This window comes from Eretmochelys imbricata, chromosome 5 (genome assembly GCF_965152235.1).
Source record: "Eretmochelys imbricata isolate rEreImb1 chromosome 5, rEreImb1.hap1, whole genome shotgun sequence".
Classification (NCBI taxonomy): Eukaryota; Metazoa; Chordata; order Testudines; family Cheloniidae; genus Eretmochelys; species Eretmochelys imbricata.
This window is the reverse complement of record NC_135576.1, coordinates 135,592,532-135,608,560: the sequence shown is the minus strand read 5'-3', so window position 1 is coordinate 135,608,560 and position 16,029 is coordinate 135,592,532. Positions and strand designations below refer to the sequence as shown.

At 50.9% G+C, this 16,029-nt stretch overlaps 1 protein-coding gene across 4 annotated transcripts in view; it reads right to left on the bottom strand.

Moving 5' to 3' along the window:
* The window catches only part of LOC144265360 (class I histocompatibility antigen, F10 alpha chain-like), a 343,097-nt gene extending 327,593 nt beyond the window's left edge, over positions 1-15,504 (bottom strand). For 2 of the 4 annotated variants that reach the window (XM_077817991.1, XM_077817990.1), the window contains exon 1: positions 15,360-15,504. In XM_077817991.1, coding sequence (XP_077674117.1) covers positions 15,360-15,423 — 64 coding nt within the window. In that variant the 5' untranslated portion in view covers positions 15,424-15,504. The remainder of the gene's footprint in view (positions 1-15,359) is intronic. The other 2 variants (XM_077817988.1, XM_077817987.1) reach the window with 1 other exon arrangement.
* Between the last annotated feature and the right edge of the window lie 525 nt (positions 15,505-16,029).

Here is a 16,029-nt window from a genome sequence, read left to right as displayed (position 1 = left end):
TCTCCATACCAGCCATGATGAAGACTTTGATTTGGTCATGGATATTTTTAGTAAAAGTCCTGGACAGGTCACGGGCAACAAAGAAAAGCTCATGGAAGCCTGTGACCTATCCGTGACTTTTACAAAAAATATCCATGGCAAAATGGGGAGCTCAGCTGCGTGACCCACACACCACCTGCTAGGGCTAGGCAACTGCGGGCCACTCAGAGGTCCGGGGTCCCCTCTGCCGCCACGGCAACTGGGAGCGGTTGGTTCCCCCCACAGCCCACAGAGCCCACCCCGCCACTCCCAGCTGCTATAGGTGGCAGGGGGACCCCACAGCTTCTGGCCGCCGTGGGCTGAAGTCATGGAGTTAGCTGGAAGTCACAGATTCCGTAACCTTCGTGAAAAAAACATAGCCTTAGTCTTGATTTTATAGACTTTGATCATATCCCCCTTAGTCGTCTCTTTTCCAAGTTGAAAAGTTTCAATCTTATTCATCTCTCCTCATGTAGCAGCCGTCCCATACCCCAATCGTGTTTGTTGCCCTTTTCTGTACCTTTTCCAATTCAAATATATCTTTTTTCAGATGGAGTGACTACATCTGCATGCAGTATTTAAGATGTGGGCGTACCATGGATTTATATAGAGGTAATATGATATTGTCTGTCTTATTAATCCCTTTCCTAATGGTTCCCAATATTGTTAGCTTCTTTGATTGCCACTGCACATTGAAAAAACAAGGAGTCCTGTGGCACCTTAAAGACCAACGCGTTTATTTGAGCATAAACTTTCGTGTATGCATCTGACGAAGTGGGTTCCAGCCCACGAGAGTTTATGCCCATATAAATTTGTTAGTCTTGAAGGTGCCACAGGACTCCTCGTTGTTTTTGCTGAAACAAACTAACACAGCTAACCCTCTGAAACTGCACCTTGAGTGCATGTTTTCAGAGAACTATCCACAATGATTCCAAGATCTCTCTTGAGTGGTAACAACTAATTTACTTGCACAGATACAGACAGACATCATCTTCCTTTCCAAATGCAAACAGATGGACATCGTACCAAAAGGACTGAAGGTAAAAAATCCATTACAATCTACATACCACACAGACTATGCTGACAGCTTGTGCCACACGCTCTCAAAGAAACTGCGGAACCACCTGATCAACATCCTCTACAGCAAACAGGGAAAGATTAAGAATGAGCTCTCAAAAATGGATACTCTCATAAAAAACCAACCTTCCACACAAACTTCCTCGTGGCTGGATTTTACTAAAACTAGACAAGCCATTTACAACGCACACTTTGCTTCTCTACAAAAGAAAAAGGACACTAAACTTTCTAAACTACTACATGCTACAAGGGGCCACAGCAATGGTTCCCTCAACCCACCTAGCAATATTGTTAACCTATCCAACTATACTCTCAGCCCAGCAGAAGCAGCTCTTCTATCTCGGGGCCTCTCCTTCTGCCCCTCCACCCCCATGAACATGATACAGTTCTGTGGTGACCTAGAATCCTATTTTCGACATCTCCGACTCAAGGAATATTTCCAAAATACCTCTGAACAACATACTAATCCACAGAGGTCTCCCTACCAACACTACAGAAAGAAGGATTCTGGGTGGACTCCTCCTGAAGGTCGAAACAGCAGACTGGACTTCTACATAGAGTGCTTCCGCCGACGTGCACGGGCTGAAATTGTGGAAAAGCAGCATCACTTGCCCCATAACCTCAGCCATGCGGAACGCAATGCCATCCACAGCCTCAGAAACAACTCTGACATCATAATCAAAAAGGCTGACAAAGGAGGTGCTGTTGTCATCATGAATAGGTCGGAATATGAACAAGAGGCTGCTCAGCAGCTCTCCAACACGAGTTTCTACAAGCCATTACCCTATGATCCCACTGAGAGTTACCAAAAGCAACTACAGCATTTGCTCAAGAAACTTCCTGAAAAAGCACAAGATCAAATCCACACAGACACACCCCTGGAACCCCGACCTGGGATATTCTATCTACTACCCAAGATCCATAAACCTGGAACTCCTGGGCGCCCCATCATTTCAGGCATTGGCACCCTGACAGCAGGATTGTCTGGCTATGTAGACTCCCTCCTCAGGCCCTACGCTACCAGCACTCCCAGCTACCTTCGAGACACCACTGACTTCCTGAGGAAACTTCAATCCATCGGTGATCTTCCTGATAACACCATCCTAGCCGCTATGGATGTAGAAGCCCTCTACACCAACATTCCACACAAAGATGGACTACAAGCCGTCAGGAACACTATCCCCGATAATGTCACGGCTAACCTGGTGGCTGAACTTTGTGACTTTGTCCTTACCCATAACTATTTCACATTTGGGGACAATGTATACCTTCAGATCAGCGGCACTGCTATGGGTACCCGCATGGCCCCACAATATGCCAACATTTTTATGGCTGATTTAGAACAACGCTTCCTCAGCTCTCATCCCCTAAAGCCCCTACTCTACTTGCGCTATATTGATGACATCTTCATCATCTGGACCCATGGAAAAGAAGCCCTTGAGGAATTCCACCATGATTTTAACAATTTCCATCCCACCATCAACCTCAGCCTGGTCCAGTCCACACAAGAGATCCACTTCCTGGACACTACAGTGCTAATAAACAATGGTCACATAAACACCACCCTATACCGGAAACCTACTGACCGCTATTCCTACCTGCATGCCTCCAGCTTTCACCCTGACCACACCACACGATCCATCGTCTACAGCCAAGCTCTGCGATACAACCGCATTTGCTCCAACCCCTCAGACAGAGACAAACACCTACAAGATCTCTGTCAAGCTTTCTTACAACTACAATACCCACCTGCGGAAGTAAAGAAACAGATTGATAGGGCCAGAAGAGTTCCCAGAAGTTACCTACTACAGGACAGGCCTAACAAAGAAAATAACAGAACGCCACTAGCCGTCACCTTCAGCCCCCAACTAAAACCCCTCCAACGCATTATTAAGGATCTACAACTTATCCTAAAGGATGACCCAACACTCTCACAAATCTTGGGAGACAGGCCAGTCCTTGCCTACAGACAGCCCCGCAACCTGAAGCAAATACTCACCAACAACCACATACCACACAACAGAACCACTAACCCAGGAACTTATCCTTGCAACAAAGCCCGTTGCCAATTGTGCCCACATATCTATTCAGGGGACACCATCACAGGGCCTAATAACATCAGCCACACTATCAGAGGCTCGTTCACCTGCACATCCACCAATGTGATTTATGCCATCATGTGCCAGCAATGCCCCTCTGCCATGTACATTGGTCAAACTGGACAGTCTCTACGTAAAAGAATAAATGGACACAAATCAGATGTCAAGAATTATAACATTCATAAACCAGTCGGAGAACACTTCAATCTCTCTGGTCACGCAATCACAGACATGAAGGTCGCTATCTTAAAACAAAAAAACTTCAAATCCAGACTCCAGCGAGAAACTGCTGAATTGGAATTCATTTGCAAATTGGATACTATTAATTTAGGCTTAAATAGAGACTGGGAGTGGCTAAGTCATTATGCAAGGTAGCCTATTTCCTCTTGTTTTTTCCTACCCCCCCCCCCCCCGATGTTCTGGTTTAACTTGGATTTAAACTTGGAGAGTGGTCAGTTTGGACGAGCTATTACCAGCAGGAGAGTGAGTCTGTGTGTGTATGGGGGTGGTTTTTGGAGGGGGGTGAGGGAGTGAGAGAACCTGGATTTGTGCAGGAAATGGCCTAACTTCATTATCATGCACATTGTGTAAAGAGTTGTCACTTTGGATGGGCTATCACCAGCAGGAGAGTGAATTTGTGTGGGGGGGTGGAGGGTGAGAAAACCTGGATTTGTGCTGGAAATGGCCTAACCTGACGATTACTTTAGATAAGCTATTACCAGCAGGACACTGGGGTGGGAGGAGGTATTGTTTCATATTCTCTGTGTATATATAAAGTCTGCTGCAGTTTCCACGGTATACATCTGATGAAGTGAGCTGTAGCTCATGAAAGCTCATGCTCAAATAAATTGGTTAGTCTCTAAGGTGCCACAAGTACTCCTTTTCTTTTTGTGAATACAGACTAACACGGCTGTTACTCTGAAACTAATTTAGACCTCATCACTTTATATGTATAGTTGGGATTATGTTTTCCAATGTGCATTACTTTGCATTTATCCACACTGAATTTCACCTACCATTTTGTTGCCCAATCAACCAGTTTTGTAAGATCACCAGTGCCGAATAGAGGGGAATATTCACTTCCCTCCATCTGCTGACAATGCTCCTATTAATATAGCCCAATATGCCGTTGGCCTTCTTGGCAACAAGGGCACACTGCTGACTCAGATCCAGCTTATTGCCACAAGTTTTCAAAGATAACGGCCAATGGCTCTGTAATCACATCAGCCAACTCACTAAGCACCCTTGGATGCATTAGATCTGGACCCATGCACTCGTGCATGTCCAGCTTTTCTAAATCGTCCTTAACCTGTTCTTTCACCACTGAGGGCTGCTCACCTCCTCCCCATACTGTGTTGCCCGGTACAGCAGCCTGGGAGCTGACCTTGTCTGTGAAGACCAAGGCAAAAAAAGCATTGATTACTTCAGCTTTTTCCATATCACCTGCCACTGTGTTGCCTTCCCCATGCAGTAAGGGTCCCACGCTCGCCCTGACCTTTTTCTTGTTACTAACATACCTGTAGGAACCCTTCTTGTTACTCTTCACATCCCTTGCTAGCTGCAACTCCAATTGTGTTTTGGTCTTCCTGATTACACCCCTGAATGCTTGAGCTTTTTTTTTTTTTTAATACTCCTCCCAAGTCATCTGTCCAAATTTCCACTTCTTGTAAGCTTCCTTTTTGAGTTCAAGCTCACTGAATTTCACTGTTAAGCCAAGCTGGTCATCTGCCATATTTGCTATTCTTTCTGCACATCGGGATGGTTTGTTCCTGCACCCTCAATAAGGCTTCTTTAAAATACAGCCAGCTCTCCTGGACTCCTTTCCCCCTCATCTTAGCCTCCCAGGGGATCCTGCCTATCAGTTCCCTGAGGGAGTCAAAGTCTGCTTTTCTGAAGACCAGGGTCCGTATTCTGCTGCTCTCCTTTCTTCCTTTTGTGAAGGTCCTGAACTCGACCATCTCATGGTCACTGCTGCCCAGGTTGCCACCCACTTCTACTTCCCCTGCCAATTCTTCCCTGTTTGTAAGCAGCAGGTAAGAGGTGCACAGCCCCTAGATCGGAGGTGGGCAAACTATGGCCCGCGGGCCAAATCCGGCCTGCGGGACCCTCCTGCCCGGCCCCTGAGCTCCTGGCCCGAGAGACTAGCCCCTGGCCCTCCCCTGCTCTTCCCCCTGTCCTGCAGCCGCAGCTCACTATGCCGCTGGTCAATGCTCTGGGCGGCGGGGCTGTGAGCTCCGGGGGCAGTGCAGCTGCAGAGCCTGGCTGGACCTGGGGCTCGTGCTGTGCGGTGCGTGGCTGGCTCCAGCCGGGCAGCTCAGCTGTAGTACCGCCAGCCACCGGAGCTCCAGGCAGTGCGGCAAGGGGGCAGGGAGGGTGGGCGCTGGATAGAGGGCAGGGGAGTTCGGGGCTGTGGCTGGGGTCGGGGCGGTCAGAGGGTGGGGAAGAGGGGAGTTGAATGGAGGCAGAGGTCCTGGGGGGGCAGTCAGGAAGGAGCGGGGGGTTGGACGGGGCGGCGGGGGGCAGTTGGGGGCAGGGGTTCCGGGGCAGTCAGGGAACAGGGAGAAGGGGTGATTGAATGGGGAGGGGTCCCGGGGTGGCCAGCAGGGAACAGGGGGTTTGGATGGGGTACCGGGGGACAGGGGCCAGCCCACACCTGGCTGTTTGGGGAGGCACAGCCTCCCTTAACCAGCCCTCCATAGAATTTCCGAAACCCGATGCGGCCCTCAGGCCAAAAAGTTTGCCCGCCCTAGATGGTTCCTCCATCCTCAACATACAGGATTCTGAACACTATCCACCTTCAAGATCACCATCATTTTCTATAGTTTCAGAGTTATCTGCCAATGACAGTGTTTCAGTCACATCATGTATGTCACATAGCCACAGTGTATCACCTGTAGCAAAAAGAAAAAAAGATCTCCATCATCCAGAAACCACCATACATAAATCTGTGAGAAGAACCAGTAGATTACAAAAAGAGGTAATTGATGAAAACATTACCCAGTTTGTTTATGCAACAAACTCTCCTTTCCACATGATTGAGAACCCACACGTCATTAACATGGTTCAGTCATTAAGACCAGGATACAGTCCACCCAACAGAGCAGATGTTGCAGGCAAATTCCTGGATAGTGTATGAAAGGGAAATTGAGGCGTGTGCAAAAAGTCTAGAGAGTAAAATTGTTAACCTGAGTCTTGATGGGTGGAGCAATAACCACACTGATCCTGTTTCAGAGTTGTAGCCGTGTTAGTCTGTATCAGCAAAAACAACGAGGAGTCCTTGTGGCACCTCAGAGACTAACAAATTTATTTTGGCATTAGCTTTAGTGGGCTAAACTGAGCGAGATCTTAAACAGAGAAATATGCAGTGACAGAGTTAAACTACAAACATTAAAAAACATGAATGGGACAAGCACTGTCTCTCGCTCATTTTCTTCCAAATAGTCTCAATACTCAGTACCAGGGTCAAACCTTAACTGCTGTAAAACTAATCTGAAAAGTTTTCAAAATAAATCACTGTTTAAAAATGTATAGTGTGTACCTTCTAAAGATGAAACCTACATCTACCTCTGAGTCTTGTGGAATATGTATTAAGTTTATAACAACCAACAAGAATGCACTTTTATGTAGAAAACCATGATTAAATCGAGTCCTCCTGACTAGTGATTTAAATCAAATCCACCCTGATGGGTCCCCCCAGGAACTGTTCCAGAGCTGTGTTAGTTAAACAGAAATTAAAAGACACAGCGCCAAAAGTAAAACCCCTGCAAGCTGCATGGAAACTTTTTCAAGACACCATAATAGAAGCTCCACTTAAATGTATACCCCAAATTAATTTAAAAAAACATAGTAAGAGAACCAAGTAGTGCCAACCTGGCTAAACAACACAGTAAAAGAAGCAGTGAGAGGCAAAAAGGCATCCTTTAAAAAGTGGAAGTTAAATCCCAGTGTCGAAAATAGAAAGAAGCATAAACTCTGGCAAAGGAAGAGTAAAATACAATGAGGAAGGCCAAAACAGAATTTGAGGAACAGCTGGCCAAAGACTCCAAAACTAAAAGCATTTCTTGTTTTAAGTACATCGGAAGCAGGAAGCCGGTTAAACAACCAGTGGGGCCACTGGACGGTCAAGATGCTAAAGGAGCACTCAAGGACGATAAGGCCATTGCGGAGAAACAAAATGAATTCTTTCCATCAGTCTTCACAGCTGAGGATGTGAGGGAGATTCCCAAACTTGAGCCATTCTTTTTAGGTGACAAATCTGAGGAACTGTCCCAGATTGAGGTGTCATTTGGAACAAATTGATAAACTAAACAGCAATAAGTCACCAGGACCAGCTGGCATTCATCCAAGAGTTCTGAAGGAACTCAAATGTGAAATTGCAGAACTACTAACCGTAGTCTGTAACCTATCATTTAAATCAGATTCTGTACCAAATGACTAGAGGATAGCTGATGGGATGCCAACTTTCAAAAAGGGCTCCAGAGGTGATCCTGGCAATTCCAGGCCAGTACGCCTCACTTCAGAACAGGGCAAACTGATTGAAACTACAGTAAAGAGCAAAATTGTAAAACGCATAGATGAACATAATTTGTTGGGAAAGAGTCAACACGTTTTTTGTAAAGGGAAATCATGCCTCACCAATCTACTATAATTCTTTGAGGGGGTCAACAAGCATGTGGACAAGGGGGATCCAGTGGATATAGTGTACTTGGATTTTCAGAAAGTCTTTGACAAGGTCCCTCAGCAAAGGTTCTTAAGCAAAGTAAGCTGTCATGGGATAAGAGGGAAGGTCCTCTCACCGACCAGTAACTGCTTAAAAGATAGGAAACAAAGGGCAGGAATAAATGGTCAGTTTTCAGAATGGAGAGAGGTAAATAGTGGTGCCCCACCAGGAGCCTGTACTGGGATGAGTTCTATTCAACATATTCACAAATGATCTGGGAAAAGGGGTAAACGCTGAGGTGGCAAAATTTGCAGATGATACAAAACTACTCAAGAAAGTTAAGTCCCAGGCAGACTGCAAAGAACTACAAAAGGATCTCTCAAAACTGGGTGACTGGGCAACAAAATGGCAGATGAAGATCAGTGCTGGGAATTGCAAAGTAATGCACATTGGAAAACATAATCCCAACTATACATATCAAATGACAGGGTCTAAATTAGCTGTTACCACTCAAGAAAGAGATCTTGGAGCCATTGTGGATAGTTCTCTGAAAACATCCACTCAATGTGCAGCGACAGTCAAAAAAGCGAACGGAAGGTTGGGAATCATTAAGAAAGGGACAGATAATAAGACAGAAAATATCATATTGCCTCTACATAAATTTTTACTCCTGATGGAATTCTGCAATTTTACTACGGCTCCAAATGCAACAACTGCAGAATTCCAACAGGAGTAATAAATCCATGGTAAATCTTGCATATTGCATGCAGATGTGGCCGCCCCATCTCAAAAAAGACATATCGGAATTGGAAAAGGGCAACAAAAATAATTAGGGATATGGAATGGCTTCTGTATGAGGAGAGATTAATGAGACTGGAACTTTTCAGCTTGGAAAAGAGACAACTAAGCGGGGATATAATAAAGGTCTATAAAATCATGACTGATGTGGAGAAAGTAAATAAGGAAGTGTTATTTACTCCTTCTTATAACATAGGAACTAGCGGTCACCAAATGAAAGTAATAGGCAGCAGGTTTAAAACAAACAAAAGAAAGTATTTCTTCAAACAACACAGTGTCAACCTGTGGAACTCCTTCCCAGAGGATGTCGTGAAGGCCAAGGGTTTAAACAGGGTTTAACAGGGTTCAGAAGAGAACTAGATTAATTCAGGGAGGATAGGTCCATCGATGGCTATTAGTCAGGATGGGCAGGAATGGTGTCCCTATGGGCAACAGGGGATGGATGACTTGATGATTACATGCTCTGTTCATTCCCTCTGGGGCACCTGGCATTGGCCACTGTCGGAAGACAGGATACTGAGCTAAACGGACCTTTGGTCTGACCCAGTATGGCTGTTCTTATGTGTGACAACACCAGTCATGTGGATCCATGACAATAAAACATGACAGTCCGCCTCCCCTCTCCTTCCCTTCCTTCAATTCCTACCTCCCTCTCCCTTGCAGATGTGGACATTTTTCCATCTGCTCTCCTCCTAACCCCTCCACTCACCCCACAGACCCCATCCCATCTCCTGATCTCCCTCACACCCGCTCTCCTCCCTCGCTTACTCTTCTCTTTAACCTCTCACTCTCCTCTGGCTCTTTCCCCCTCACAATATGAACACACTTCAGCACCTTCCATTGTAAAGACCGTTGACTCGGTTTGCCTCTCCAGCTACAGCCCCACCTCCCTTTCATCTCTCAACTCATTGAATGTGCTCAGCAATCGCTGTCTAGAGTTCCTGTCCTCCATTCCCTCCAAGACCCTCCCCACCCCGGCTTCCACCCCTTGCACTCCAGGGAAATCGCTCCTGCCAAAGTCTCTAATGACTCTTCCTAACTAACACTCAAAATCAGTGCTCGATCCTCACCCTCTTTGGCTTGCCAGCCGCCTCTGACACCATTTACCAGGCTCTTCTTGATACCTTGTCCCCCTTGGCTTCTTTATCTCTGTCCCCGCCTGGGTCTCCTCTGACCTCTCTAATCACTCCTTCACCATGTCCGTCAGAGGATCTTCCTCATCCCACTCCAGCTTTCTATGGGGTTCTGTCATGGTCCCTTCTCTTCTCCCTCTACACCTTATCTCTGGGCAAAGCCATCTGCAAACACAAATTCAACTACCATCTCCATGCTGATGACTCACAGATCTACCTATCCACTTCAGATCTGTCTCTTTCGGCACAAACTAAAATCTTGGCCTGTCTCTCTGACATCTCCTTGTGGCTTTCTCGTCATCAGCTCAAGCTCAATGTGGTTAAAACAGAGTTCCCAATCTTCCTCCCAAGACCTCGCTTCTACCTCCTTTGTCAGTCACTGTGGACGACGCCACCATCCTGCCTGCCACTCAAGACTGTAACCTGGGTGTCATCTTTGACTTGGAGCTCTCTCTAGGTCCTCACATCCAGGTTATGTCTAAATCTTGCTGACTCTTTCTGCAGAGCATCTTTAAGACACTGCCTTTCCTATCCACCCCCACAGCTAAACCTCTCGCCCAGGCTCTCAGCATCTTGTGTCTCAACTGCTACAGCATCCTTTTCTCTGGCCTTGACAAACGCAGACTTAGCCCACTCAGATCCCTTCAGAAGATGCTGAAAAGATCGTTTCCCAGCTCCTTGATCTGACCATGTCATTTCTCTCTTTGCCTCTCTCCACTGGCTCCTCCTTCTCATCAAATAGAAGCTGCCTATTTTCAGCTGTGAGGCCCTTCATAGCCTATCCCCAACAGACCTGTCATCTCTCATTCGCTACCGAAATGTCAACTCTCAACGCCACATGATCCCAGCCTCCATCACCCACTTGTTAAATTTTCACACAAGCCCCTTTGTGCCGTGTCCCATGCTACCCCCTCATGCCTCGGAGGAGCTCCTGGTAAATGTCTGCAAAACTACCTCATTATCCTCCACACCCTCCTCAACACTCTCCTCTGGCAGGATGCCTAAAAACCTGGATAACCATTAGACCACTGGTGCTCTGAAACCACAGCCTGTCACTCTGGTCAGTGCGGTCTCCTTATAATCCCCCATCTGCCTTACACTCCGATGGGACCATATTTTGTTTTGTATCTGTACCGCGCCTGGCACGGTGGGGTCCAGGACTCGGGTGCCTGGGTGCCGCCATAAAACAATAATAAATAACGCTGAGGATGAGGATAGCAGGGAGCTTTACTTTTTAAATTGGCTTGCTTTTCCCACTAGAAAGGCCCGTCTTGTTGGCCCTGTTTTTTGTGAAAGACTCGACAGTGAGCTGGAGAACCTGAGGGGTGGGCGTGTAACCTGAGAACACGAGAGGGGAAGGAATTATTATTTCATGTCATGGTAGCACAGCCCAGCTTTAACCATGCTGGGGCTGTGCAGACAGAGCAAGGGACAGTCCCTGCCCCGAACACATTACACTCATCGTAATGGTCAGTTCTGGTTGGACACATTCCTGGAGGTTTCATCACAGGACACGCTCTTTAATTGCAGATTAACCTTTAATTCCTGGAGACACCAGGACATTCCTGGAGGGTTGGCAACCCTATGCCGAGGTCAGCTCCACACCGTTTTTCTTTGGCTTTAACTATTGAATTTGGTTGTTTGTTTCTTTCCACCCAAATAGTTAAATCGGTTCAATACCAAAAGAGTTTTAGTTCCTGAAAATAATTAAAATCCCTACGGCAAGTGCAGTGCTATCGGTACAGCCATGCTTTACACCAGTAAATGTAGGGGAATAATCTGTATCTGTATAACCAGGGTTTACATTCAGCAGGAGCGGAGCGCCAGTAAATATTTTCAAACCTTGACTCCAGCCTGATGCTGTTGAATGTGGGGGAGGCCTGGGGGCTCCGGGAAATACTCCTATGACAATTTAAGCCTTGAGTACAACTGTGTCCACACTAAGGCTATGTCCAACTGCACTTTCATCGGTGGGTGTGAAAAAACCACACCCCAACCCACAAAAGTTTTACCGATGAAAAGCACCAGTAGGGACAGCGCTTTGTGGGAGGGAGACGCTCTCCCAACAACAAAGCTACTGCCCCTCATTGGGGGTGGTTTTATTTTGTCAGCGGGAGAGCTCTTTCCTGCCAACAAAGAGCAGCCATACTGCGTGCCTTACAGCGGCATGGCCGTAGCGGCCCAGCTGGGCCGCTGTAAGGTGTGCACCATAGACACAGCCTAAGTGATTGGTGTAAAAAGAGTACAAACCCTGCATGTAAAACAGCCCTAAAAAGTTTATTCCAACTGTTTAAACATCATTGTTCAAACCGTGGCCTTCTCTACCCATAATTTCACACCAGTTTAAGTTAAGGTGTGAGTTAAACTGGTTTAACTAAACCAGTTTAACAAGAGGCTCTGTGGACCCTCCTTTTCCAGTTTAAGGGCTTGTCTACACTGGCAATTCACAGCGCTCTAACTTGCTGGCTCGGCGGTGTGTGTGTGTGTGAAAAATTACCGCCCCCCCACAGAGCACAGCAAGTTAGAGCGCTGTAAAGCACCAATGTAGACAGGCTCCCAGCGCTCGGAGCTATTCCCCTCGTCAACCTGGTTTACCAGGAGCGCTGAGAGAGCTCTCTCCACAGCGCTCGCGGATCACCACACTGACAGTTCAAAGCGCGGCCGCAGGAGAGCTCCCATGGCAGCACTTTGCGCCGTCTACTGTAGACTTAGCCTAAGAGTGGCTTTTTTTCTGTTTACCTTAAGTTGGTTGGGCCGTGTCCACATGGAGAGTTGCACCAGTGTAACTAAACACAACTGATTCAGCTAAACCGGTACAAAGCCCCACGTGGACACTTGTATTCTGGTGTAACAGAAGCTTTTTTCAGTTCAGGTTAAGTTGCTGGGAATCAGTTTAAGCTAAACTAAAAAAGGCCACGGTGATACCAAAATAAGAGGGCCCACAAAGGGGTTGGCACTGATTTATCTGCACCAGTTTAATTAAACCAGAGCAAGTTTGAAGTGTAGAAAAGGCCCTACCCAACCAAACACCTGTCGAGCAGAAGAAAGAAAAGCTGTCCTTGGTAAAGTTTCTACACCCAGTGGCCCTCCATTTGAGGGCTGAGAGTTCCCACCCCAGGTCTCTGCTGCTCCAAGCAGACCTCCAGCAAAACAGGGCAGATGATATTTATAAGAAAACAAGGAGGGGAAAAAACCCTTTCGGGCCTTTGCTATCCCTTAGGCAGCAACAGAAATGGACACCCTATTTCCCCCTTCTCAGGTCACCTCTAATGTAATGGGCACAGAGGATTTTTCTTTCAACGAAGGCCCAGCCAGGCACCCACGGCAGTTGGTGCTGGATGTAACGCATTAAAAAACCAAACCAGCCAGTGAGAATGTCAGCTTGGCCCAGACTCTCTCTGATCCTCATCAATGTCCTCCTCTGCCCACGCACACACACCCAGCCCTGCAGGCCCCAGGCCAAACCTCTGCACCACTGGAGTTACACCAGTTCTGGGTGTGACCTCCTGACAGGACGCCCTCCTGCCTCATTGCTGCAGGGATAACCCGACACATACACCCCCACTTCTCTGCTTTCCTTCCTGGTCCCTGACATGACTTGACCCTGTAGGGCCAGGCTGCACTGGGGCCTAATCCTGTTTACGTCAAACCAAGCCTGTTACTGAGGTGACACGAGGGCACCAATGCACCTTAAACCACTTCGAACATACCCCAACCCCACCCCACAGCCTCACCCAGCTCAATACGGGCTGCTGAGCTCCCCAGGGTCTGAGCGGCTGCCTCATGGAGAACAAGGAAGATTCAAATCCATGCCTGGAAAAGCAGGATGAGCCTTCCCCTCTCCTCACCCCACCCTCAATGGGATCCGGAAGCTCTTTATCCGGCAGCTACAGGACATCCTAACGGCACAAACGCAGCACCTGTTCTGTTCTCTGCAACGGGAGCTCACGCTCAAACTAAGACCTGATTAATGCACATTTCCAGGGGCTCCAAAGTCGTGTCCCCCCCCATGGCACCAACAGGCAGCCAGAGACAGAAAGGGGGTTAACATCTCTAAAGATGTGCATCCAGGACAGATATGACCCATTGCCATGGGCAGGCGTGGCGGGTATATCAGGCCAGTGGAGGCCCCGTCTTCCCCTGCTGCTGCCGCCAGACCCCCAGTTGCAGGATTGTGGAGGGAAGTTTTGCTTTATTATCCCCCCTGCAATGCCGGGGGGCTGAGGAGGCTGGATGTGCTCTTCAGCTTCCTGGGTTCATCAGTGACCTCCCTGGACTCCCGGAAGCCGAGCAGCAAACCCAGCCTCCTCGGCTGCCCGGGAACCTGCATGGGGCACAACAAATGCTTCTGCCGGAGGAGAGTGAGGGGCTTCAGCGGTTGGGGTCTGGGGAGGGGAGTTGCTGCTTGGCTGGCCCGGGGCAGCTCCAGGCAGGGGGGGTGGGGGACAAGGCAGAGACTCAGGGCGTGGCTGGCCCCAGACTCCTCCGGCCGAGGGGGACTCGTGGCCCCGGCCGCTGGGAGAGGGGCACAAGCAGAAGGGGCAGGCTGGGGGCTCGCCTCCCCTAGAGAGGGGGCCCCACACCCACCCACCCCGCCGCCCAGGCCCATGGCTGACTGGGGGTGCGAGGAGACGGGGGCGGACACAGCTCAGCCCCACGTAGCCGAGGACAAGCCAGGCTCAGGAGTCCAGGCCCCGGGGGTCAAACTGAAGCACCTTCTGGGAGCCATGAACGGCCCGAGAGTCCCGTCACTGAACCCTGGGGGGGTCAATTTACCCCCCTCTGTCAGCCCGGCTCTGCCCACAGGGCTCGGGTCTGAGAGCCCGGCCGGCCCGGAGACGCGGCAGAGACCCAGCCTGGGCAGCGCCTGGCCCCGGGGACTCCCCGCAGCCCGGGAGCCTCACGGGGCCGCGAGGGGCTTGTCGGCGGGTGCAGCACCCATGGGTGCCGGTCCGAGCGGGGCCGCACCCCCGGCTGGGGGCGGTTGGCATTGGATGCCGGGGTCACCGCTCGGGTCAGGGGCGCTCAGCCCCCCACGGCACATTGTCCCCGCAGCCCCCGGCAGCGCCGGGCACAAGGGGGCCAGGACCCCCCCCCGGTCACTATAGCAACGTCACCGATCCCTGTCAGCGACCGCTCAGTGCCGGGGGGGGGCATGGAGGGGGTCTCCCAACACCTCTGAACGCAGAGCCCAGAACTGCCCCCCCGGCACCCCCGGGACCGGCTGCCCCCCCCCGACACCCAGCTCCCCCCTCCCCGAACCCCCCCCGGCCCGGCTGCCCCCCCCCCGACACCCAGCTCCCCCCCTCCCCCGGCCCGGCTGCCCCCCCCGACACCCAGCTCCCCCCTCCCCCGGCCCGGCTGCCCCCCCGACACCCAGCTCCCCCCCTCCCCGCACCCCCCGGCCCGGCTGCCCCCCCCGACACCCAGCTCCCCCCTCCCCGCACCCCCCCCCGGCCCGGCTGCCCCCCCCGACACCCAGCTCCCCCCTCCCCGCACCCCCCCCGGCCCGGCTGCCCCCCCCCGACACCCAGCTCCACCCTCCCCCGGCCCGGGGTCTCCCCCGACACTCACGGGAGCGGCCCCCCGGCAGGGCGGCGGCCCCCAGCAGCAGTAGCAGGCGCAGCGCCAGGGCCATCCCGGACCCCCCGAGCTGCGCGGCCGGACGCGGCGCCGGGACCCGGGAGCTCCCCGGGCGCTGAGCCAGCTCCTGGCCGTGAGAGCCTCCAGTCTGCAGGGATTGGCTGAGAGGGGAACATCCCACCAATAGCGTGGCGGAGACCCGCGTCCGTCACCGGTCGCTGGGCAGACGCGGCCTGGGCAGGCGGGCGCAGGGGAGCGATGGTCTGGCCGGCAGGGGGCGGGTTGGCGCCGCGGAGACCTGGGCCCCGGGGCTGTAACGACCGGAGCGGCAATTACGGCCCAGCCCAGTGATGCTCGGCCGTGGTCGGGCCCTGCTCTGCAGGATTCTCTCCGGGAGGGGTCCTGGGGCCAGCCGGCCCATCACACAGGGGTCACAGCGCGGCCCAGGGGCTCTCAGCCCCCCCCCCCCCACATTGCTCCTGTGCACCCCGGCCCCGTGCGCCCCTCTGCTCTGACCCCCGCAGCCCCCGGCCTGAGACCTCCCCGCCACTGCTGGGACCTTGTCTCTCGCAGGAGGGACTTCGGCACGGCCTGAACTGAGCCCTTCCCTGGGGCTGGGTGACCCCCCGGAGCCCCCGGCCCCGCCACAGCGTCCTGCCCC